Source organism: Salvelinus alpinus, chromosome 11 (genome assembly GCF_045679555.1).
Source record: "Salvelinus alpinus chromosome 11, SLU_Salpinus.1, whole genome shotgun sequence".
Lineage (NCBI taxonomy): Eukaryota > Metazoa > Chordata > Actinopteri > Salmoniformes > Salmonidae > Salvelinus > Salvelinus alpinus.
The window spans coordinates 46,864,432-46,888,427 of NC_092096.1; the positions used below are offsets into that span (position 1 = coordinate 46,864,432).

General features: G+C 42.7%; 1 protein-coding gene and 1 long non-coding RNA gene across 9 annotated transcripts in view; one reads left to right on the plus strand and one right to left on the minus strand.

Moving 5' to 3' along the window:
* Positions 1–9,529: 9,529 nt before the first annotated feature.
* The window catches only part of LOC139534260 (N-alpha-acetyltransferase 40), a 28,796-nt gene continuing 14,329 nt past the window's right edge, over positions 9,530–23,996 (plus strand). The window contains exons 1-6 of one of the 7 annotated variants that reach the window (XM_071333267.1): positions 9,534–10,023; positions 10,358–10,414; positions 13,159–13,254; positions 13,383–13,585; positions 14,451–14,530; positions 14,668–16,733. In XM_071333267.1, coding sequence (XP_071189368.1) covers positions 16,659–16,733 — 75 coding nt within the window. In that variant the 5' untranslated portion in view covers positions 9,534–10,023; positions 10,358–10,414; positions 13,159–13,254; ... (1 more) ...; positions 14,451–14,530; positions 14,668–16,658. Of the gene's footprint in view, positions 10,024–10,357; positions 10,467–12,781; positions 13,255–13,382; positions 13,586–14,450; positions 14,531–14,667; positions 16,734–23,996 lie in introns of those variants that run through there. The other 6 variants (XM_071333265.1, XM_071333268.1, XM_071333269.1 and 3 more) reach the window with 6 other exon arrangements.
* LOC139534261 (uncharacterized) lies at positions 16,849–22,013 on the minus strand. 2 transcript variants are annotated; one of them, XR_011666926.1, is made up of 2 exons: positions 21,462–22,013; positions 16,849–20,994 (listed from the first exon to the last, which is right to left on the minus strand). It is a non-coding gene; the product is annotated as an uncharacterized lncRNA (long non-coding RNA). The 2 variants fall into 2 exon arrangements; XR_011666925.1 differs by having other exon boundaries at positions 16,849–21,081.

Genomic DNA, 23,996 nt, shown 5'->3' on the forward strand with positions numbered 1-23,996 from the left:
AAAGTTAGTGAGGGTTTTAGGTGCCAAGACAAATTTCTTCAGCCTCCTGAGGTTGAAGAGGCACTGTTGCGCCTTCTTCACATGTTGCGCCTTCTTCACCACAGTGTCTGTGTAGGTGGACCATTTCAGTTTGTCAGTGATGTGTACGCCGAGGAACTTGAATCTTTCCACATTCTCCACTGCTGTACCGTTGATGTGGATAGGGGGTGCTCCCTCTGCTGTTTCCTGAAGTCCACGATCATCTCCTTTGTTTTGTTGACGTTGAGTGAGTGGTTGTTTTGCTGACACCACACTCTGAGTGCCCTCACCTCCCTGTAGGCTGTCTCGTCGTTGTTGGTTATCAAGCCTACTATTGTTGTGTAATCTGCAAACTTGATGATTGAGTTGGAGGTGTGCATGGCCACGCAGTCATGGGTTAACAGGGAGTACAGGAGGGGAATGAGCATGCACCCTTGTGGGGCCCCAGTGTTGAGGATCAGCGAAGTGGAGATGTTGTTACCTACCTTCACCACCTGGGTCTAGGACCCTATTGCACAGGGCGGGTTTGAGACCCAGGGCCTCAAGCTTAATGATGAGCTTGGAGGGTTCTATGGTGTTGAATGCTGAGCTATAGTCAATGAACAGCATTCTTACATAGGTATTCCTCTTGTCCAGATTGGATAGGGCAGTGTGCAGTGTGATGGCATCATCTGTGGATTTATTGGGGCGGCAAGCAAATGAAAGTGGGTCTAGGGTGACAGGTCTCTCAAAGCACTTCATGATGACAGAAGGGAGTGCTACGAGGCAATAGTCATTTAGTTCAGTTACCTTTGCTTTCTTGCGTACAGGAACAATGGTGACCATCTTGAAGCATGTGTGGACATAGACTGAGATAGGGAGAGATTGAATATGTCCGTAAATGCACTAGCCAGCTGGTCTGCGCATGCTCTGAGGACATGGTTAGGGAGCAGTCTTGGCCGGCAGACTTGCGAGGGTTAACATGCTTAAATGTCTTACTCACGTCAGCCACGGAGAAGGGGAGCCCACAGTCCTTGGTAGCGAGCCGCGCCGGTGGCACTGTCTTATCCTTAAAGCGGGCGAATAAGGCTGGTTTTCCTTTTGTAGGTCGTGATTGTCTGTAGACCATGCCACATACGTCTCATGTATGAGCCGTTAAATTGCGACTCCACTTTCTCTCAATACTGACGTTTTGCCTGTTTGATTGCATTGTGGAGGGAATAACTACACTGTTTGTATTCGGCCATATTTGGATAGAAAACACTGAAGTTTCTAAAACTGTTTGAATGATGTCTGTGAGTATAACAGAACTCACATGGCAGGCAAAAACCTGATAAAAATTCCAACCAGGAAGTGGGAAATCTGAGGTTTGTAGGTTTTCAAGTCTTTGCCTATCCAATATACAGTGTCTATGGGGTCATATTGCACTTCCTAAGGCTTCCACTAGATATCAACAGTCTTTAGAACTGTGTTTCAGGCTTCTACTGTGAAGGGGGAGCGAATAGGAGCTGTTTGACTAAGAGGTCTGGCAGAATGCCATGAGCTAAGTCAGGCGTGCGGCTGTGAGAGCGAGCTGCGTTCCTTTTCATTTCTAACATTATTGAAGATTTATGATAAAACATCCTAAAGATTGATTCTATACATCGTTTGACATGTTTCTACGAACTGTAATATAACTTTTTTGACTTTTTGTCTGAACTAATTGCTTGCGTACTTGGATTACTGGACTAAACGCGCAACTAAAAAGAGGTATTTGGACATAAATGATGGACTTTATCGAACAAAACAAACATTTATTGTGGAACTGGGATTCCTGGGAGTGCATTCCGATGAAGATCATCAAAGGTAAGGGAATATTTATAACGCTACTTCTGAGTTTTGTGACACCTCTCCTTCTTTGGAAAATGGCTATGTTTTTCTGTGACTTGGCGCTGACCTAACATAATCGCAAGGTGTGCTTTCGCCGTAAAGCCTTTTTGAAATCTGACACAGCGGTTGCATTAAGGAGAAGTTTATCTTTAATTGTGTGTTTAACACTTGTATCTTTTATCAATGTTTATGATGAGTATTTCTGTAATTTGATGTGGCTCTCTGCACTTTCACAGTATGTTTGTTTGAGACAATGCATTTCTGAACATAACACACCAATTTCAAATGAGGTCTTTGGACATAAAGATTAACTTTATCGAACAAAACACACATTTATTGTCTAACATGGAGTCCTGGGAGTGCCATCCGGTGAAGCTCATCAAAGGTTAGTGATTCATTTTAACGCTATTTCCGTCTTTTGTGACACCTCTCCTTCTTTGGAAAATGGCAGTATGGTTTTCTGTGACTAGGCGCTGACCTAACATAATCGCAAGGTGTGCTTTCGCCGTAAAGCCTTTTTGAAATCAGACACTGTGGCTGGATTAACAAGAAGTTTATCTTTAAAATGTTGTATAATACTTGTATGTTTGAGGAATTTTAATTATGAGATTTCTGTTTGAATTTGGCGCCCTGCAATTTCACTGGCTGTTGGCGAGGTGGGACGCTAGCGTCCCACATATCCCAGTGAGGTTTAATGCATGAAAGAGATAATTGGACTGAACAGTGTGTGAACCTCAAAACCCTCGCTAACCGGCTGAAGAAAGAGCAACCAAGGTGTTCAATACAACAGTGACTTTTAACACTCCTATCTGAGTCCGAGCCATCACCTTGGTATAGGCGGCAGGAGTGCGCCATGAGTCCTGAGACTGTGCATGTGGAGTGAGCATGAAGAGAGATAACATTCAAACTTCTCTCATGCTGCTGGTGTACTGGTGGGAGAAATGGACCAGACAGAATGGTGGTGGCGGCTCAGGTGAGAGACTCTGGGACATGGAAAAACAGATTTATTTATTTGGATATTGAAATCGGGACATTATCAAGGGCTATCAAATGTGACAGGCAAGAGTTACACATGTGCCGTTGGGAAGATGAACTGTAACGCTATCTGGAGAAGGACCAATGAAGACACGCTTGAAGTGCTGGGAGAAGGGGGGTGGTAACCCGTGCCTGTAATTGTCTAGTTGTGTCACGACTTCTACCTAAGGTGGCTCCTCTCCCTGTTCGGGCGGCGCTCGGCGGTCAGCGTCGCCGGTCTACTAGCCATCACCGATCCCTTTTTCCTTTTCTGTTTGTTTTGTCTATGGTTCTTTTCACACCTGGTTTCATTTGCGTTAATTTCTGTGTGTATATATGTACCCTGTTGCCTGCCTAGGTTTGTGCGGGATTAGTCTTTCGTTGTAATGTGCTCGGTTGGATTTACCGTTATTTGTTTTCACAGTTAAGTAAGTGTATGAGTGTCGGAACTGTGTTCGTTCCTCCGTGCGTTTGCACGGGTTCTCTGTTACGAGGACGTCGTCCTTTTCAATTGTGCCATTCCAGTGTTGGTGGACTGTCTTATTAAAACACGCTTCTCAGACATCCCTGCTCTCCTGCGCTTGACTCCTACACCTATCACCTAGACGCACCTTATCACAAGTTGGAGTGTCAGGTTTATTGAGGAAGGTCTACACACTGCAAAATGTATAGCAGTTTGGACTAAGAATGCATTGAGATACTGATCTTTCATTACCATGCCACTCGCAACAGGAATCATTAGTTATGCTAGAGACATGAGAGGTGCCATAGTCAAGGGTCTACACCAGAAGTTTATGGTTATCTGTTGGAGGAATGTATATGGTGGGTGCATTTAAGCTTATAATGTATTGAGTGCAGGGAAAATGATCACATATGGCAGACACTTATAAGGGTGGAGAGCCGTGGATTAGTGATGAAGGGGGTCGAGGTCAGGTCAGATTAAGGGAGAAGGAACAGTTTATTGCTCACTTAACTTCTAGCCTAGCAATAAATATGCAATGTTTAGATAGAAGGAGGAGACTCCACCCAAATTGTGGTATATATTAGAGGTCGACCGATTATGAATTTTCAACGCCGATACCGATACCGATTATTGGAGGACCAATAAAAGCCAATACCGATTAATCAGATGATTTTTATATATATTTGTAATAATGACAATTACAATAATACTGAATGAACACTTTTATTGTAACTTAATATAATACATAAATAAAATATATTTAGTCTAAAATAAATCATGAAACATGTTCAAGTTGGTTGAAATAATGAAAAAACACAGTGTTGGAGAAGAAAGTAAAAGTTGATTATGTCATCAATATCATCAACCATGTGTAGTTAACTAGTGATTGATACGTTTAATGCTAGCTAGCAACTTACCTTGGCTCCTGGCAGCCACAAGGTCCTTTTGACGCTGCACTCGCGTAACAGGTGGTCAGCCTGCCACGCAGTCTCTTCGTGGATTGCAATGTAATCGCCCATAATCGGCATCCAAAAAGGCTGATTACCGATTGTTATGAAAACTTGAATTCTGCCCTAATTAATCGTCCATGCCGATTAATCGGTCGACCTCTAGTATATATATTATCACTGGTGGAAATATGTTTTTGTCTGTTCAGCTGTTCGATCCTTTGGGGTGAATAAACTTGGTTGGAGCTTGTATAGAGTCCGTCAATTTCTTACTCTGATATTTAGAACCTAACACCAGGTATGCCCTGGGATACTCTATTGTGAATGTTTTGTTTTGGGACCACTAATTAGGCAATATTTTGATAATGGTATGGGTTTCCCTGTTCATATAGACAGGGTTTGAAATCTAAAAACAGTGCTAACCGGTTTTCCTCGTCTGTCTCATTCCCCTGTGTCATCACTAGCTTTAAGCACCAGCTGTCAGAGCAGCTCACAGATTACTGCACCTGTACATAGCCCATCTATAATTTAGCCCAAACAACTACCTCTTTCCCTACTGTATTTATTTATTTATTTTTGCTCCTTTGCACCCCATTATTTCTATCTCTACTTTGCACATTCTTCCACTGCAAATCTACCATTCCAGTGTTTTACTTGCTATATTGTATTTACTTCGCCACCATGGCCTTTTTTTTGCCTTCACCTCCCTTATCTCACCTCACTTGCTCACATTGTATATAGACTTATTTTTCTACTGTATTATTGACTGTATGTTTGTTTAACTCCATGTGTAACTCTGTGTTGTTGTATGTGTCGAACTGCTTTGCTTTATCTTGGCCAGGTCGCAATTGTAAATGAGAACATGTTCTCAACTTGCCTACCTGGTTAAATGAAGGTGAAATATATATATTTTTTTTAATTGCTTGTGTTTTCTGTGAATGTGATACGAGAGTGTGTGAGGGTAGAAATAAGTGTTCATCTTAAATTAGGATAATAATATATAGAAATTTGCATCATAAGATGATTCAAATTTGGATAATAAGTTTTAATTTAACGTTATCTTGGGGTTCCGTTCATCACTGCCCATCATAGAATATCACGGGGTGGTACTGAGCACGGGATGTTATTTTAGAAAGTAGAGGCAAGTCTATAATTTCTGGAAGTCTAGAGAACCATTGAGGATCCCATGACCGGGCAGGGTAGTGTCCGGGAAACTTCTGCTTTTTTTCCACTGGGAAAATGTTTGCTGAGCCAATGGATTGGTTGATGTGAGTACCTAAGAATTTCTAACGTTCTATATGGATTCTGTGAATATATGAAAAGATGATGCATTTTCTGTGTAATTGATTACTAGAGATTTGATCAAATAATAATTGGACTAATATTCATATACTAACTTGCACACCCAGAGGTAGAGGGAAATAAGGGGTGGGAAAATAATAAATACGCATTTTCTGAGTTGGTCCCTTTTATGGATCATTTGATGAAGATGAGGTTTAAGCATTATTAAACTGTCTACGAAGTCTGGGCAATTGTCTCAGTAACTGATTGGAGTGTGTCCACTTTTGGTTAACTTACCCTTGGGCGGCAGGTAGCCTAGTGGTTAGAGCGTTGGGCCAGTAACCAAAAGGTTGCTGAATCGAATCCCCGAGCTGACCCCCCGTGTATATTACATCCGGGTTGGTTTACAAACCCCATTGACAATGCATGGGAAACTGATTAGGGCCGTTAGCAAAAGAATCACCGTCTGCCGCTCAAATGAATGTGAGACAGGTAAAGAGAGAGAATAGCCAAGGAGTCCAGTAGCCTAAGGGTTGTGCCACTGGGAACTTCATGAAGAGCTGAAAGGAATGGATAGGTATAGGCCTAAGCAATATAACTTCAACATGATAGGAAGAATACTAATACTCACTTCCATATTGCTTATACCTATCCAATCCTTACAGATCTACAGTGCCATGCAGGGGCCAGACCATTGTTGTGTCTGAACAGTCCATTAGTAATTCCTGTGTAACCAAAACAGTAGTAGCCTGAAAGCCATAACAGAAATTGTCATTCGTGTAATTAATTTCATGCCCTGACCTGCTTCTCGCCTCTCTCCACAAATGCCATCTCTAGCTGCGAGACAGATTACCCCAAAAAGGGTTGTGGGCGGGGCTTACTAACGGGCCGTGTGTGTGTGTAAAGAATACACCACAGGCCTGTAGAAAACTCTCAACATATGGATGTCCACAACCATATAAAGGGATCTTGTAGGCTACACACTGGAAAGGCCTACCCAAGCAACGGTGCACATAGCCAATCATATCAAATGGCTCCTGAGTGGCGCAGTGGTCTAAGGCACTGTATCTCAGTGCTAGAGGTGTCACTACAGACCCTGGTTCGATTCTGAGCTGTATCAACTGGCTGTGATCAGGGAGTCCCATAGGGCGGCGCACAATTGGCCCAATGTCGTCCGGGTCAGGGAAGGGTTTGGCCGGGGTAGGCCGTCATTTTAAATAAGAATTTGTTCTTAACTGTCTTGCCTAGTTAAATAAAGGGGGGAAAAAATCAATCAATCACTCGAAAATGCATGATGAATAATTATGGCAAGGCAGTAATTAATTTAGATGTTCTAATGGTCCATCCATGCTAATGGTTCATTTGTTGAACTTCTCCAAATCGCGTCTTGTCGAGCGCCGCCACCTTGTGGCCAAATGAGGCGTTGTACAACCCATGAACGACCCGAAGATCAAAGATGAAAAGTTATAATAATTTACATTTCAAAACGTTTATTTTGCCTATAATAAACAGCCTTAATGCAAGATCTTAAATAAGAAAATCGTGTTATGTTTGTTGGAGGGAACATATTTCTACCCACTTAGTTACAGTGGGGCAAAAAAGTATTTAGTCAGCCACCAATTGTGCAAGTTCTCCCACTTAAAAAGATGAGAGAGGCCTGTAATTTTCATCATAGGTACACTTCAACTATGACAGACAAAATGAGAAAAAAAGATCCAGAAAATCACATTGTAGGATTTTTAATGAATTTATTTGCAAATTATGGTGGAAAATAAGTATTTGGTCACCTACAAACAAGCAAGATTTCTGGCTCTCGCAGACCTGTAACTTCTTATTTAAGAAGCTCCTCTGTCCTCCACTCATTACCTGTATTAATGGCACCTGTTTGAACTTGTTATCAGTATAAAAGACACCTGTCCACAACCTCAAACAGTCACACTCCAAATTCCACTATGGCCAAGACCAAAGAGCTGTCAAAGGACACCAGAAACAAAATTGTAGACCTGCACCAGGCTGGGAAGACTGAATCTGCAATAGGTAAGCAGCTTGGTTTGAAGAAATCAACTGTGGGAGCAATTATTAGGAAATGGAAGACATACAAGACCACTGATAATCTCCCTCGATCTGGGGCTCCACGCAAGATCTCACCCCGTGGGGTCAAAATGATCACAAGAACGGTGAGCAAAAATCCCAGAACCACACGGGGGGACCTAGTGAATGACCTGCAGAGAGCTGGGAACAAAGTAACAAAGCCTACCATCAGTAGCACAGGGACGCCAGGGACTCAAATCCTGCAGTGCCAGACGTGTCCCCCTGCTTAAGCCAGTACATGTCCAGGCCCGTCTGAAGTTTGCTAGAGAGCATTTGGATGATCCAGAAGAAGATTGGGAGAATGTCATATGGTCAGATGAAACAAAAATATAACTTTTTGGTAAAAACTCAACTCGTCGTGTTTGGAGGACAAAGAATGCTGAGTTGCATCCAAAGAACACCATACCTACTGTGAAGCATGGGGGTGGAAACATCATGCTTTGGGGCTGTTTTTCTGCAAAGGGACCAGGACGACTGATCCGTGTAAAGGACAGAATGAATGGGGCCATGTATCGTGAGATTTTGAGTGAAAACCTCCTTCCATCAGCAAGGGCATTGAAGATGAAACGTGGCTGGGTCTTTCAGCATGACAATGATCCCAAACACACCGAATGAGGAGTAGCTTCGTAAGAAGCATTTCAAGGTCCTGGAGTGGCCTAGCCAGTCTCCAGATCTCAACCCCATAGAAAATCTTTGGAGGGAGTTGAAAGTCCGTATTGCCCAGCAACAGCCCCAAAACATCACTGCTCTAGAGGAGATCTGCATGGAGGAATGGGCCAAAATACCAGCAACAGTGTGTGAAAACCTTGTCAAACGTTTTCTGTAAGTCTTCACCTCTGTCATTGCCAACAAAGGGTATATAACAAAGTATTGAGATAAACTTTTGTTATTTTCCACCATAATTTGCAAATAAATTCATTAAAAATCCTACAATGCGATTTTCTGGATTTTCTTTTCTCATTTTGTCTGTCATAGTTGAAGTGTACCTATGATGAAAATTACAGGCCTCTCTCATCTTTTTAAGTGGGAGAACTTGCACAATTGGTGGCTGACTAAATACTTTTTTTGCCCCACTGTACATATTGCTGTTGGCCTAAGAGGCATCATGAATGTTTGGATGTTGCCACACACATACCTACTTGTTAACAAAATTAAGGAAGTTTCCTTATAAAATTATTCATAAATATTATCCTGCCAACCACTATATGAAGAAATTTAAGGAAAACATCAACTCAAATGGTTCCTTTTGTAATGACCACCCAGAAACAGTGTTCCATCTTTTTTGGCATTGTATTCATGTAAGAAAACTGTGGCAAGACATCAGTAGATTTATAATTGAACACATTTATGAAGATCTTACACTATTGTGGAGAGATGTACTGCTTGGATTCTTTACCTACGATAGAAATAAGCTGAAACATTTTTATGTAATTAATTTCATTATTCTTTTGGTCAAATTTCATTTTCACAAATGTACATTTACAAACAAAACACCACGTTTTCTTACCTTACAAAGACAATTAAATACTATACTAACAAAAAAGCTGTTAGAATAATAAGTGTATGTATGTCCCTTAAGGTCCTTGTGTAATGTGATATTGTCCCCCTAAATTGTCCTTTGTATATTATTTATATACACTTGTGTTCCCACATGTACTTCCTGTATTGATTTGTTGTTAATAAAAAAAAGTATATGTTTTTTTAAATAATAATAATAATATTACTACAGTGTAGATAGACATCACTGAGTATAAGGCTTTGGACAACCATGCCTCAATAGCCATAAATATTTTGGCTCGTTCAGACCCTCTTAAATAGTTACCAGAATCATTATTCATATTTCCACAACAAGTGAGAAAAACATGAATACAGTTTCTTATATAGCCATTTTGCAGAGTGAATTCAGGAATAATAGTTGTCAGGTTTCTTTCTTTATTGACCCCCGACAAGCTGATGTCGTCATTTCCCCAATGCTTAAGAGGAAACGATATTCTCGTTAATGTTGGTCTGAGAAGAGTAGTAAAAGAAAGAGGGAGGAAAGGATAGAGAAAAGGGAGTAGGGCCAAGAGACGTAAATCAACCCTTTCTCTTGGCGCCAAATAATATAAAACGTGATTAAACGTCTAATTTCGTCGATTAAAGTTAATGTAAGCAATCGTGGGCATATTGTTATTTGTAGCCAGTTGAGGTAATGTGGTAGTTAGCTTGCTAAATATCTAGCAACGCAATCATTTTACCTAATCTTGCCCCACTCAAGAAACAATATTAATTTGGCGATCTAGTTAGCTATATCAATACAACAGCTTGCAAGATAGGTAGCTAGTTTCTTCAAGGCGGTCGTTATAATACAGCAATATGGGGGTGAGTTTTGACCGTCTGTCCGTGTATTTGTGTGAAAAGGTGAATGCTTCCATCAAACAAAGACAGCGTCCAAAATCATGATCCCGTGAATGCGTGATGGAGAGACCACGGAATGAATGGATGGCTGGCAGGCACACCGTTAACCATCTCCAAAATAACCCCTTTTTGTGATTGTTTAAACCATATTTTTCACTGGTTTTATTTGGTCAAGTGTTGCCCCATTGCAACGCTCTCCCGTGCGGTGTGTTTGTTTTCAGGTGTGGTGCTACGTAACTAGCTTGATATGAATCAATTTTCACAAAGGCTTCTTTCTCATTGTGCCACACTAGTCTAGATTAGGCAAGGTGGGAGGCTCGACTCTTAGCTGCCTGTTTAGAACATTTGAGAAGTAGTAAGTAACCTGATGATTTTAAGTCACGTTTTACAACCTACATCTAGCTGGGGTAAGAAGTCGCTAACTAACATTACCTACCTAACTGTTTGTTTGCTGGCCAGCCAACTGTTTTGTTTGTTTGCTGGCCAGCCAACTGTTGTTTGTTTGCTGGCCAGCCAACTGTGTTTGCTTGCTTGCTAGCTCGCTGTTGGCTTGCTAGCTCGCTGTTAGCTTGCTAGCTCGCTGTTGGCTTGCTACTTGCTAGCTAGCTGTTGGCTTGCTTGCTAGCTGTTGGCTTGCTAGCTAGCTGTGTGCTTGCTTGCTAGCTAGCTGTGTGCTTGCTTGCTAGCTAGCTGTGTGTTTGCTTGCTAGCTAGCTGTGTTTGTTTGCTTGCTAGCTAGCTGTGTTTGTTTGCTTGCTTGTTTGCTAGCTGTGTGCTTGCTTGGCTAGCTGTGTACTTGTTTGCTAGCTGTGTGCTTGTTTGCTAGCTAGCTGTGTACCTGTTTGCTTGCTAGCTGTGTACCTGTTTGCTTGCTAGCTGTGTACCTGTTTGCTTGCTAGCTGTGTACCTGTTTGCTTGCTAGCTGTGTACCTGTTTGCTTGCTAGCTAGCTGTTTGCTTGTTTGCTAGCTAGCTGTTTGCTTGTTTGCTAGCTAGCTGTTTGCTTGTTTGCTAGCTAGCTGTTTGCTTGTTTGCGTGCTTGCTTGCTAGCTGTTTGTTTGCTAGCTGTTTGTTTGCTTGCTTGCTAGCTAGCTGCTTGCTAGCTGCTTGCTAGCTAGCTGTTTGCTTGCTTGCTACCTAGCTGTTTGCTTGCTTGCTAGCTAGCTGTTTGCTTGCTTGCTAGCTAGCTGTTTGCTTGCTTGCTAGCTAGCTGTTTGCTTGCTTAACTGCTTGCTGTTTGCTTGCTTGGCTGCTTGCTAGCTAGCTTGCTAGCTAGCTGTTTGCTTGCTAGCTAGCTGTTTGCTTGCTAGCTAGCTGTTTGCTTGCTAGCTAGCTGTTTGCTTGCTAGCTAGCTGTTTGCTTGCTTGCTAGCTGTTTGCTTGCTTGCTAGCTGTTTGCTTGCTTGCTAGCTGTTTGCTTGCTAGCTAGCTGTTTGCTTGCTTGCTAGCTGTTTGCTTGCTTGCTAGCTGTTTGCTTGCTTGTTTGCTTGCTTGCTGTTTGTTTGCTTGTTTGCTTGCTTGCTAGCTAGCTGTTTGCTTGTTTGCTTGCTTGCTAGCTAGCTGTTTGCTTGTTTGCTTGCTAGCTAGCTGTTTGCTTGCTAGCTAGCTGTTTGCTTGCTAGCTGTTTGCTTGCTAGCTAGCTGTTTGCTTGCTTGCTAGCTGTTTGCTTGCTAGCTGTTTGCTTGCTTGCTTGCTAGCTAGCTGTTTGCTTGCTTGCTTGCTAGCTAGCTGTTTGCTTGTTTGCTTGCTTGCTTGCTAGCTAGCTGTTTGCTTGTTTGCTTGCTTGCTAGCTAGCTGTTTGCTTGCTAGCTGTTTGCTTGCTTGCTAGCTGTTTGCTTGCTTGCTTGCTAGCTGCTTGCTTGCTAGCTGTTTGCATGCTTGCTTGCTAGCTAGCTGTTTGCTTGCTTGCTAGCTAGCTGTTTGCTTGCTTGCTTGCTAGCTGTTTGCTTGCTAGCTAGCTGTTTGCTTGCTTGCTAGCTAGCTGTTTGCTTGCTTGCTTGCTAGCTAGCTGTTTGCTTGCTTGCTTGCTAGCTAGCTGTTTGCTAGCTGTTTGCTTGCTGTTTGCTTGCTTGCTTGCTGTTTGCTTGCTTGCTTGCTTGCTAGCTAGCTGTTTGCTTGCTTGCTAGCTAGCTGTTTGCTTGTTTGCTAGCTAGCTGTTTGCTTGTTTGCTTGCTAGCTAGCTGTTTGCTTGCTTGCTAGCTAGCTGTTTGCTTGCTTGCTTGCTTGCTTGCTAGCTAGCTGTTTGCTTGCTTGCTTGCTAGCTAGCTGTTTGCTTGCTGTTTGCTTGCTTGCTTGCTGTTTGCTTGTTTGCTTGCTTGCTAGCTAGCTGTTTGCTTGCTTGCTAGCTAGCTGTTTGCTTGCTAGCTAGCTGTTTGCTTGCTAGCTAGCTGTTTGCTTGCTTGCTTGCTAGCTAGCTGTTTGCTTGCTTGCTTGCTAGCTAGCTGTTTGCTTGCTAGCTAGCTGTTTGCTTGCTAGCTAGCTGTTTGCTTGCTTGCTTGCTAGCTAGCTGTTTGCTTGCTTGCAAAAGGCTAGCTAGCTAGCTGCTTGCTAGCTAGCTGTTTGCTTGTTTGCTTGCTAGCTAGCTGTTTGCTTGCTTGCTAGCTGTTTGCTTGCTTGCTAGCTGTTTGCTTGCTTGCTTGCTAGCTAGCTGCTTGCTTGCTAGCTGTTTGCTTGCTAGCTGTTTGCTTGCTTGCAAAAGGCTAGCTAGCTAGCTGCTTGCTAGCTAGCTAGCTAGCTGCTTGCTAGCTGTTTGCTTGCTTGCTTGCTAGCTAGCTGTTTGCTTGCTTGCTAGCTGTTTGCTTGCTTGCTAGCTAGCTGTTTGCCAGTATTCCACTCTCATGCCAACACAGTGAAACTAACATTCGGACCATAAATAGTTTTTCTTTTGTAATCATATAGCTAGTCCCTCGTATGTTTTTCTAAGGAGCAAGAGGCACTAAACCATGTCTCTTTGGCCTTACATCAATATTGGGACACACGTCCCTCACTTCACTCATGCACACAAACACACTACTGCTGCAGCCTTCTGCTTGAAGATTGACCAACTGACATTTTTATTTCCCATCTCTAACTGTACCTCTCTCCCCTCATACCACTCTCCAGAGGAAGTCAAACAAAGCGAAGGAGAAGAAACAGGCTCGCCTGGCGGAGAGGGCAGCCATGGATGCTGTGTGTGCCAAGGTGGACAGAGCAAATAAGGTAAGTCCTTATGTGCATTGCATCAACCAATGGTTGCGTGCCACATCATTGAATGTTTATATGCACACTAATATTCAGTGGTGTAGAGAACTTAAAGCTACAATAGGCTTTTTTCACACCCCCAACAGACAACTTCCTCCCTTGCCAAGCGGTATGACGATATCCGGTTGTCGTCTAGTCTTCCGCAAAATTCGATCATGGCGTTTACCCAGTCACTACTCAATTTGCATGAGTGATGTGGCTATCGTTCACGAACATTCCCAGACGAAGAGATCTAAACTTGATAAAGAATACATTTTCTTCCACAAACAATATATCTTCAACTATCAAGGTAAGTTAGTGCTTGAAGTGACCAGTTGAGATAACTAGCTAGCTAACGGTAGCTAAGCCATTACCAAATTGATTAGTGCAAGCTAACAAGCTAGCAAGCTAACTTTACTTAATGTTTGTCAGACTTAGCTAGACAACTAATTAATGGTAACTATTTGGCCAGCCACTAATATGTGTATATTATTTGTTTCTAGTAAGCAACGTAGCTAGCTAGACCCATCTCAGTAACATTAAGAGTAGCAATTTAAAATGATGTACGCTAATAGATCTCACCTAACACTTTTTTTTATTTTCTTGCTAAAACATAATAGACCAGAAGGCAGTGGTAGTATGGACAAGGTGTCACAGGCCAATGAGGAGCCCCATTTACTGCAGGTTACGAGATATGGTAGGCAGTTTAGTGCTTATTGTTGATGCGGTTGCAGTTTCCTATATTTTGCTCATACGTATCGGTTCTCATGTACCTGGACATGCAGTAGGCCTAGTTCCTTTGTTGTTACTGATCTGAGCCTGCATAACATTTTAAAATGTAGTATAGTAAACTTTTTGTAGTTGGTCAGTTACATTTTAATGTGTGAATTGAAGAGGAGTCATGACCTTGCTGATCAAGAACAGTGTATCACAACTATGTGATTCCCCCCCCCCCGCATGTTCTTTTAGATCCCATTGCAAGGAGCGTATCATCATAAACTGCTTCTCCTGTTCATGTGCAGCTCAGAGATTTGTGCAATCATCTGGTGGCTCTACTCTTCCAGATTGCACATTACACCATAATGGTCAAGTTTTGAAATTGAGAATTTTTCATATTGTCATAGACAACACATTTTGTATTTTTGTAGGCTCATTAATGTACATTGTTTGACCAGGGGATTTGACCAGAGCCTGCTGATTAATGGTTGAGGAAGCCAAGGACATCAGGCAAGAGTGGCATTAAATCCACTCCCTGGTGAGTTACAATTGTCTTTTTAAACAGGTTGCCATCCCCAGGCTGTCACTTTGCCTTCAATCGTGTTGAAATTTATTGGACTAAAGTTTTATGGTCTTGACTGACATTCATCCCTTGTCTATGCTTATGTGTTTCAGGGCCTCTTCCTGACATGATGGTGCTGTCTGCTGGACCAAGTTTGAGGAGCATGAGACCGCAACCTGCCATCGCCAAGGTGCTGCATGGACTGGAAGAAATTACTCTGGTTGACTCTAGATTTGTTCCAGTGCCCCGTGGGTCAATGCTGTCTTAGTGTCCCCCAACTGTCACCCCAAGAGATTCTAAAGCATCCAGATGCTCCTGCATTCCCCCAACTCACAGTAAAAGAAAGGCAATTGCAGTCTGCCTGTCTAAAATGGAAGGAAATGAGGAAACCATGTGTGACTGCTAGCCGGTTCAGCGAGGCATGCCACGTGCGTGGGGACTCATCTAGCCAGGCCCTAGCCATGAGGATGCTTAAAGGTGAATGGCAGGGTATTGAGCTTGAGTCAAGTTCTGCAGGACTACTCAGAATTATTTAATGTCTCGATCAAACCTTGTGGATTCGTTGTGCACCCAGATGCACCCCATCTTGGGGCAAGCCCTGATGGGAAAGTTTGACCCTTCTGCAGCGCCATTCTTCGGGCTAGCCGAGATCAAGTGCCCTGACGTTGAGTAACTGATGTGAAACACATTAAGTTTGTTAATGGACAGGCCAAGCTCAAACACAGCCACAAATATCACTGGCAAGTCCAGATTGGTGCGACTTCAATACAACGCTAGACGTGACATTACAGTAGAGATCATTTGGAGAGATGCTTTGATAGCAGAGATTGACCTCTACACCTACATGGATGTGTACCTTAAGATAAATAGTGTTGCAGGTCAGCCAGTCTTACTTGGCAGGCACAAAATGTTGCCCAAGGAAATATACATACACTATATATTCAAAGGTATGTGGATTTGTCTATTTCAGCCACACCCGTTGCTGACAGGTGTATAACATCGAGCACACAGCCATGCAGTCTCCGTAGACAACCATTGGCAGTAGAATGGCCTTACTGAAGAGCTGTGACATTCAACGCGGCACCGTCATAGGATGCCACCTTTCCAATAAGTCAGTTAATCAAATTTTGGCCCTGCTAGAGCTGCCCCAGTAAGTGCTGTTATTGTGAAGTGGAAACGTCTGGGCGCAACATCGGCTCAGCTGCGAAGTGGTAGGCCACACAAGCTCACAGAACAGGACAGCCGAGTGCTGAAGCGCGTAAAAATTGTCTGTCCTCGGTTGCAACACTCACTACAGAGTTCCAACTACCTCTAGAAGCAACGTCCGCACAATAACTGTTAGTCGGGAGCTTCATGAAATGGGTTTAGATCACCATGCGCAATGGCAGGCTCGCCGCCATTGGACTCTGGAGAAGTGGAAACGCGTTCTCCGGCAGTCCGACAGACTAATCTGGGATTGGCAGATGCCAGGAGAACGCTACCTGCCCTAATGCATAGTGCCAAATGTAAAGGAGGAATAATGGTTTGGTGCTGTTTGTCATGGTTCGTTCTAGGCCCCTTCCAGTGAAGGGAACTCTTAATGCTATAGCATACAATGACATTCTAGACGATTTTGTGCTTTCAACTTTGTGGCAACAGTTTGGGGAAGGCCCTTTCCTTTTTCAGCATGACAATGTCCCTGTGCACAAAGCGAGGTCCATACATAAATGATTTGTCGAGATCGGTGTGAAGAACTTGACTGGCCTGCACAGCGCCCTGACCTCAACCCCATCAAATACCTTTGGGATGAATTGGAACGCCGACTGTGAGCCAGGCCTAATTGCCCAACATCAGTGCCCGACCTCACTAATGCTCTTGTGGCTGAAAGGACTCAAGTTCCTGAAGCAGTGTTCCAACGTCTAGTGGAAAGCCTTACCAGAAGAGTGGAGGCTGTTATAGCAGCAAAGGGGGGGACCAACTCCATATTAATGCCCATGATGTTTGACGAGCTGGTGTCCACATACTTTTGGTTGTGTACTGTATATAACTATTTACAATTGTATGTAAAGGAGATAATTTGTTAAAATAATCTTGTTTGTCTCTCCCGTGTGGCAGTTGGTAGAGCATGGCGTTTGCAACGCTGGGGTTGTGGGTTCGATTCCCACGGATGACCAGTAAGAAAATGTATGCACTCACTACTGTAAGTTGTTCTGGATAAGAGTGTCTGCTAAATGACTAAAATGTAAGCAACATTGTAATAGAGTATTCTACTGATTGAAGTGTGATCTTTGTTATTTTATGACAGGCTAAACATGTCACAGAATGAATATTTAATGATAAAATCAAATGTAACAATGTTCTAACAGATGAATGCATTATGCAAATACTACATCCCAAAACACCATATTATTCGTAACCTAATACACATTCAAAATACAAATGATCCAAAATTCATTGTCTGAACAGATCAATTTATAATGATCACAAAACATGTACACGTTGATATAAAGCTGTTATTTATAATGACATAATTAATATAACTAGTGATGACATTTTTGGCGATACCGATATTTAACTTGACAAAAAACCTGATACTGATATTTAACATTTTAGCTGCCTTTTAAGCATTCTATTACAGTTAAGTAGTTAACACACATGGACGCAAGAGGTTCCAGGCTGTGTCCCATAGGGCGGCGCACAATTAAGCCAGGGTAGGCCATCATTGTAAATAAGAATTTGTTCTTAACTGACTTGCCTAGTTAAATCAAGGTTACACACCACACTGACAAAAGTTATTTTGTTGGAAACATATGTCCCAATTAGGATTTCTATGGAACGCCATTTGGGTCTTGGCATGTCAAAAAAGATACAGGTCAAATAAGCTTGTTGACCAATCAGGACCTGAATATGACTGCAGGTCACAACTAATGCGTTCATACATTTTTTACGTAGTTATTACACTCGTATTTTATATGTCACAACGATTCATCGATACGTAGGATTTGATGCTGGTAAAGTAGTCTCGCGCACCTACAGTGCCGGTCATAAAAAAAAGCTAGCTAGCTCATGGATGCAAACAATGTTCTTCCCCAAAGACAAGGCAAAACGACAATCTGTTTCAGTAGCTATAGTTAGCTAACTATATAGTGAGGTGTCATGTAAAATAACCTTAATTAATAAGACAGTTTTTATTTGATTAATGGTGGTCGGACCCAGCTATGTGAAGCTAGCCACACTAAGGATTAGCCACAATAGTGGACTTTGCGGTTAGCCTTCAAAATAAAAGTGTAATTGACAGTGATGCAAATGACTACAAATAGTAGAAATATGCCATAATTGGATAGATCATGCTAAACGAGGTTGGAATGTTATATAAAATCAACAGAAGACAATTTTTTAATTTGACGTTAATCACACTGGATGTATTATACTTTAGAAATGCATTGGGGGCATACTTATTTCACTGTACAGCTTTACCTATGGATTGTGGATCAATGACACCCAGAGAACATTAGCATTGTAGCTCTTATTGAGGGACTGTGAATTGAGCCACAATTATTGTCAACTATTCCAGAGGAAATGCAATACTGCGTAGATGTTTGAGTCTGATAACTGAGGATTTAGCGAAAAAATATTGGGTATTGAGTAGACTGATACACCATTTCATTGATCCCCAATCCTTAGGTAAAGCTGTTACAGTGCAATATGAATGTCAATACACACAATAGGCTGACTTGGGAGATTTCACACAGTCATAGTCCCGCGATAAGAGCTACAACGCTAATATTTGCGTAAACTCTTCAGTTGTGTTCTGTGGGTGTCACTGAGGAGACTGATACCCAATTTCATTGCTTCACATTCCAACCTTGTTTAACATTATCTAGTCTATATATGGCATGATTCCACCAATTGTAACCTGCATCACTTCAAAGACGGTACCTTTATTTTGAAGGAAAACGGCAAATTCCACTATTGTGCCTAATCTAGCTACACAACCCGATCCGGTCGAGCCTCACTAGCCAGATGAAGCTATCTGGCTGCTTATAACGTTAGTTTTGGGCAACAGGGTTAAGTAGCTAGCTAGCTATTTAATTTCATGAACTGAAGTTCAATTTCAATAGGCGAACCTAGCTACCTAGCTAATACTTACAAGGATTCCTAAATCACTGCTAAGAATAGTGAAAATGACTGTAGTTTCTACTAGTAATTCTTTCAGGCTGGTTGTATTGGTGCTAGCTAGGTACCAAGCTAAAGCTAGCTACCTACCCCAGAAGTTGCGGTCGCACAAATAATGCTTTATTACCAACGCGGTATTGTAAACACATCGTGGCCGGTGTTTGCAGACTTTTTTGTACAGCTTTGACAGTGCCACTGATAGTGGTGGCGCTTAGCTTGCACGTGCAAATTCAGAACACACAACATTCTATAATAGAATGGTGTTATTTGAGGTGTCAAATTAAAAGCTTATTTAACACGTCAAATAGTGTTATTGTCAAATAGTGTTATTTGAAGTGTATCTTTTTTGACATGCAAAGACCCAAATGGCGTTCCATAGTATGTCGTGACGCTATTACTGTTTAACTCCGGTAGGGCAACATCTGAACAATAGCGCACTTGGTAACATTAGTGTGTACCGGTGCTCGACCAGTCGTGAAAGCCAACATCACCCACGACAGAGAACGGTTGATTGGCAATTAATTCCATTTTCTTGGCATTAATGGATTTCGCCTTTGAGTAGTCTTGCTGAAATGCTCTTAATCTTTCAAATGACTGCTCGGCTTGTTGAATGGTCGATCCACACAGCAGACATTGTGGGCTAGGTTAGGAATGCTGTGTAGCTTAAAATTTTACGTGGGGTCATTACGTCATGTACCTACGTTATATAGGTATGCATGTCAGCTTTGACATTTGGTTTTTCACATCAGTGTTAAACTAGACATCGTGCCGATACTGATGTTGGCATTTTTAGCTAATATCGTCCGATTCCGATATCGTGCATCCCTAAATTGAACTAACAAAAATATTATATGTTTCATGAGCTGAAATAAAGATCACAGAAATGTTCCATATGCACAAAAAGCTTATTTCTCTCAAATGATGTGCACAAATTTGCTTACATCCCTGTTAGTCTAGCATTTCTTCTTTGCCAAGATAATTCATCCACCTGACAGGTGTGACATATGAAGAAGCTGATTAAACAGCATAATTATTACACAGGTGCACCTTGTGCTGAGGACAATAAAAGGTGACAGATGGCTCAAGTTGAGGGAGTGTGCAGTTGGCATGCTGACTGCCTAACAGAGCTGTTGCCAGATAATTGAATGTTCATTTCTCCACCTCAAGTCATTTTAAAGAATTTGGCTTGACCTGGCTCCCAAGAGTGTGGACCTGTGCCCTCCCAGGCGAACCCATGGCTGTGCCCCTACCCAGTCATGTGAAATCCATAAAATTAGGGCCTAATGGGTTTATTTCAATTGACATATTTACTTCTATGAACTGTAACTGAGTAAAATCTTTGAAATTGTTGCGTTTGATTTTATACTGAACAAAAATAACATTTCATGTGTAGTGTGTGCACTGCCGTGCTTGAGCATGTTTTCCCACTGGCTTATCACCCTTGAGAATAGGAGGGCCCTGTTAGTTCACTATTTAAGCAGCAGTTCCTCCACAGTTGATTGACACAGCTTGCCAGAGTGAGTAGGATAATGGTGTCCCAGATATGGTATTCCTTCACCCTCCTAATGGTTCTCTCTGCTAGCAATCTCAGATGTGCAATGGCTTGCGTTCGCTTGGTGTCTTTCCATGTTAGCCAAGTTGCTCTTTTGAATGGGGGAATGATGAGCGTTGCCCACACATCTGACAGCATCTTCTCTATGATGAACCCCTTGTCTACCATGAGTCCATCACCAGGCTCAAACAGCTCGAGGATTCCAGATAGACGTGTGATCTCCTGATCAGAGATGGACCCAGTGAAAACCTGGATACAAAGGTGATGGCTCCACAAGGTGCACTCCCAATCAGGCCCTTAAAGGTGGTGTGTTTTTTTGTAAGATGAAAAGGTCTCTGACTGTCAGAGAGGAGGGGTTGGCACATCTCAGCTCTGTGCAGTCCAGGATAACTGGAGTACAACTTTGAACTTGTCAGGCGTTCTTGCCTGCACCTGCTCTCTGGACATCCAAATGGGTACAGAGCCCAAGACAAGATACAGGTAGTTGGTCCAGTTTATTATAATGCAGCTTACTGTTCGGACACTCAAGCAAAATATGTCCGCAAACACCTCCTTCAGCCCAGCAGCTACTCGACAGCAGTAAAGAAAATAATTGTCAATGAGCGGAAGCTTCCTGTTGGGCCTTGGTGTTGGGCCTTGGTGTTGCGCTTCCCATTCCAGCCTTCTGGGCCTTGGACTAGTAGATTAACCTGGAGGCAGAGGGGACAATGGATTCCCAGAACACCATGAAGACCTGAGTGGGACCGGGTATAGAACTTGAAGTTGTCAGATGCACAGAATCTTTGCAGTTGGTGAACAGAGTGCTGTTGGACTTGTAGCTCTAGCTCATTGATTCGATCCAGTGGAGCATCCAACACACCCATAGAAAAGAAAGGGGATAATTTATATAGCAAAATTGTACTATTATTCAGTTTGATTATCAGTATCATGACACAGTAAACCAACTCTAACTTAGTCTAGTTCTCAGGACAAACGTAATCAAGTATGTTATGGTAGTGCTATTTGGTTTAAGAAATGTTGGTCAAAACTAAGGGGAGGGTGGCTTAAGTTGGAGAGCAGAGTGGGAGAACCGAGACTATTGTTATTTCAAAAGCTGAATACAGGTAATGCAATATCTGAACTATAGCAACCGTTTGCAGAACTACAGCGCTGAGCTACAACACATCAACCATCTGGAAAACCTAAATTCACGTTACTCACCAGGGAGGGCAGGCAGTCATGGTCCATGCTGCAGTCACTTCAGAGGCACCGACACTTGTGTCCATTTCGGAGACATCCACTTCCTGTTCCCAGTCGCGCACTTGCTGTATCAGGGAGAGACCGAGACTGCAGGCTCTTCCCCCAGTCGTTCCAGAGAACCTACAGGGAACTTTCAGATTTAATGCGAGAACGGCCTTTTTGTGTTATGTTGATGTTGGCCGCGTTAAAATTCAGACGATTTGTATTTGCTCTCACATAGCTGTCACGTACAGTCGCATCCTTTGTGAAGTTGTGAAACCTGAAGTATGGGTGTTTTTGTTTGTTGCTGGGACACTAGTGTCATTGGCGAGAGGACTGTGCAGCCATTATGCTAGCTTGCTAACTCTGTGCTGTTGCTAGTAACCGGAACATAAGCAACGCCGCTTTGCTGAACTTCCTTTCTACAAACCCGGAAGCGTGAAAGAATCCTATATGTAACTTTTTGGGCGACCTGACCAAATTCAGATAGTAATCTCATTGAAAGCAAGTCTAAGAAGCGCTATATATGTTCTATGTGCGCTATTTGTATGCTTCCCGTTCTTAAGTATTGTTTTTGCGTCTTTCACTTTTGGTTTTGTACATCAGCTGAAAATACAATATTTTTGATTATGAAAAAGATACAGTGCATTCGGAAGGTATTCAGACTCCTTCACTTTTCAGAAATGTTTTTACGTTACAGCTTTATTCTAACATTTATTAAATGTTTTTCCTCATCAATCTACACGCAATACCCCATAATGACAAAGCAAAAACAGATTTTTAGAAGTGTTTGCAAAGTGTTAAAAAAAAAACACAAAAAACAGATCAGGTCCATCCTGTTTCCATTGATCATCCTTGAGATGTTTCAACAACTTGATTGGAGTCGACCTCTGGTAAATTGATTGGACATGATTTGGAACGGCACACACCTGTCGACAGTCTCCCCCCCCCCCTCATCAATCTACACACAATACCCCATAATGACAAAGCAAAAACAGGTTTTTAGAATTTAGAAACTTAAATATCACATTTACATAAGTATTCAGACCCTTTACTCAAATCAAAGTTTATTTGTCACGTGCCCCAAATACAACAGGTGTAGACATTACAGTGAAATGCTTATTTACAGGCTCTAACCAATAGTGCAAAAAAGGTATTAGGTGAACAATAGGTAAGTAAAGAAATAAAACAGTTAAAAGACAGGCTATATACAGTAGCGAGGCTACATACAGACACCGGTTAGTCAGGCTGATTTGAGGTAGTATGTACATGTAGACATGGTTAAAGTGACTATGCATATATGATGAACAGAGAGTAGCAGTAGCGTAAAAGAGAGGGTGGTGGGTAGCGGGACACAATGCAGATAGCCCGGTTAGCCAATGTGCGGGAGCACTGGTTGGTCGGCCCAATTGAGGTAGTATGTACATGAATGTATAGTTAAAGTGACTATGCACATATGATAAACAGAGAGTAGCAGCAGTGTAAAAGAGGGGGTTGGTGGGACACAATGCAAATAGTCCGGGTAGCCATTTGATTACCTGTTCAGGAGTCTTATGGCTTGGGGGTTAAAACTGTTGAGAAGCATTTTTGTCCTTGACTTGGCACTCCAGTACCACTTGCCATGCGGTAGTAGAGAGAACAGTCTATGACTGGGGTGGCTGGGGTCTTTGACAATTTTTAGTGCCTTCCTCTGACACCGCCTGGTGTAGAGGTCCTGGATGGCAGGCAGCTTAGCCCCAGTGATGTACTGGGCTGTACGCACTACCCTCTGTAAATGTCTTGCGGTCAGAGGCTGAGCAATTGCCGTACCAGGCAGTGATGCAACCAGTCAGGATGCTCTCGATGTTGCAGCTGTAGAACCTTTTGAGGATCTCAGGACCCATGCCAAATATTTTTAGATTCCTGAGTGGGAATAGGCTTTGTCGTGCCATCTTCACAACTGTCTTGGTGTGTTTGGACCATTCTAGTTTGTTGTTGATGTGGACACCAAGGAACTTGAAGCGCTCAACCTGCTCCACTACAGTCCTGTCGATGAGAATGGGGGCGTGCTCGGTCCTCTTTTTCCTGTAGTCCACAATCATCTCCTTAGTCTTGGTTATGTTGAGGGATAGGTTGTTATTCTGGCACCACCCGGCCAGGTCTCTGACCTCCTCCCTATAGGCTGTCTCGTCGTTGTCGGTGATCAGGCCTACCACTGTTGTGGCGTCTGCAAACTTAATGATGGTGTTGGAGTCGTGCCTGGCCATGCAGTCGTGGGTGAGCAGGGAGTACAGGAGGGGACTGAGCACTCACCCCTGGGGAGCTCCAGTGTTGAGGATCAACGTGGCAGATGTGTTGCTACCTACCCTCACCACCTGGGGGCGACCCGGCAGGAAGTCTAGGATCCAGTTGCAGAGGGAGGTGTTTAGTCCCAGGATCCTTAGCTTAGTGATGAGCTTTGAGGGTACTATGGTGTTGAACGCTGAGCTGTGGTCAATGAATAGCATTCTCACATAAGTGTTCCTTTTGTCCAGGTGG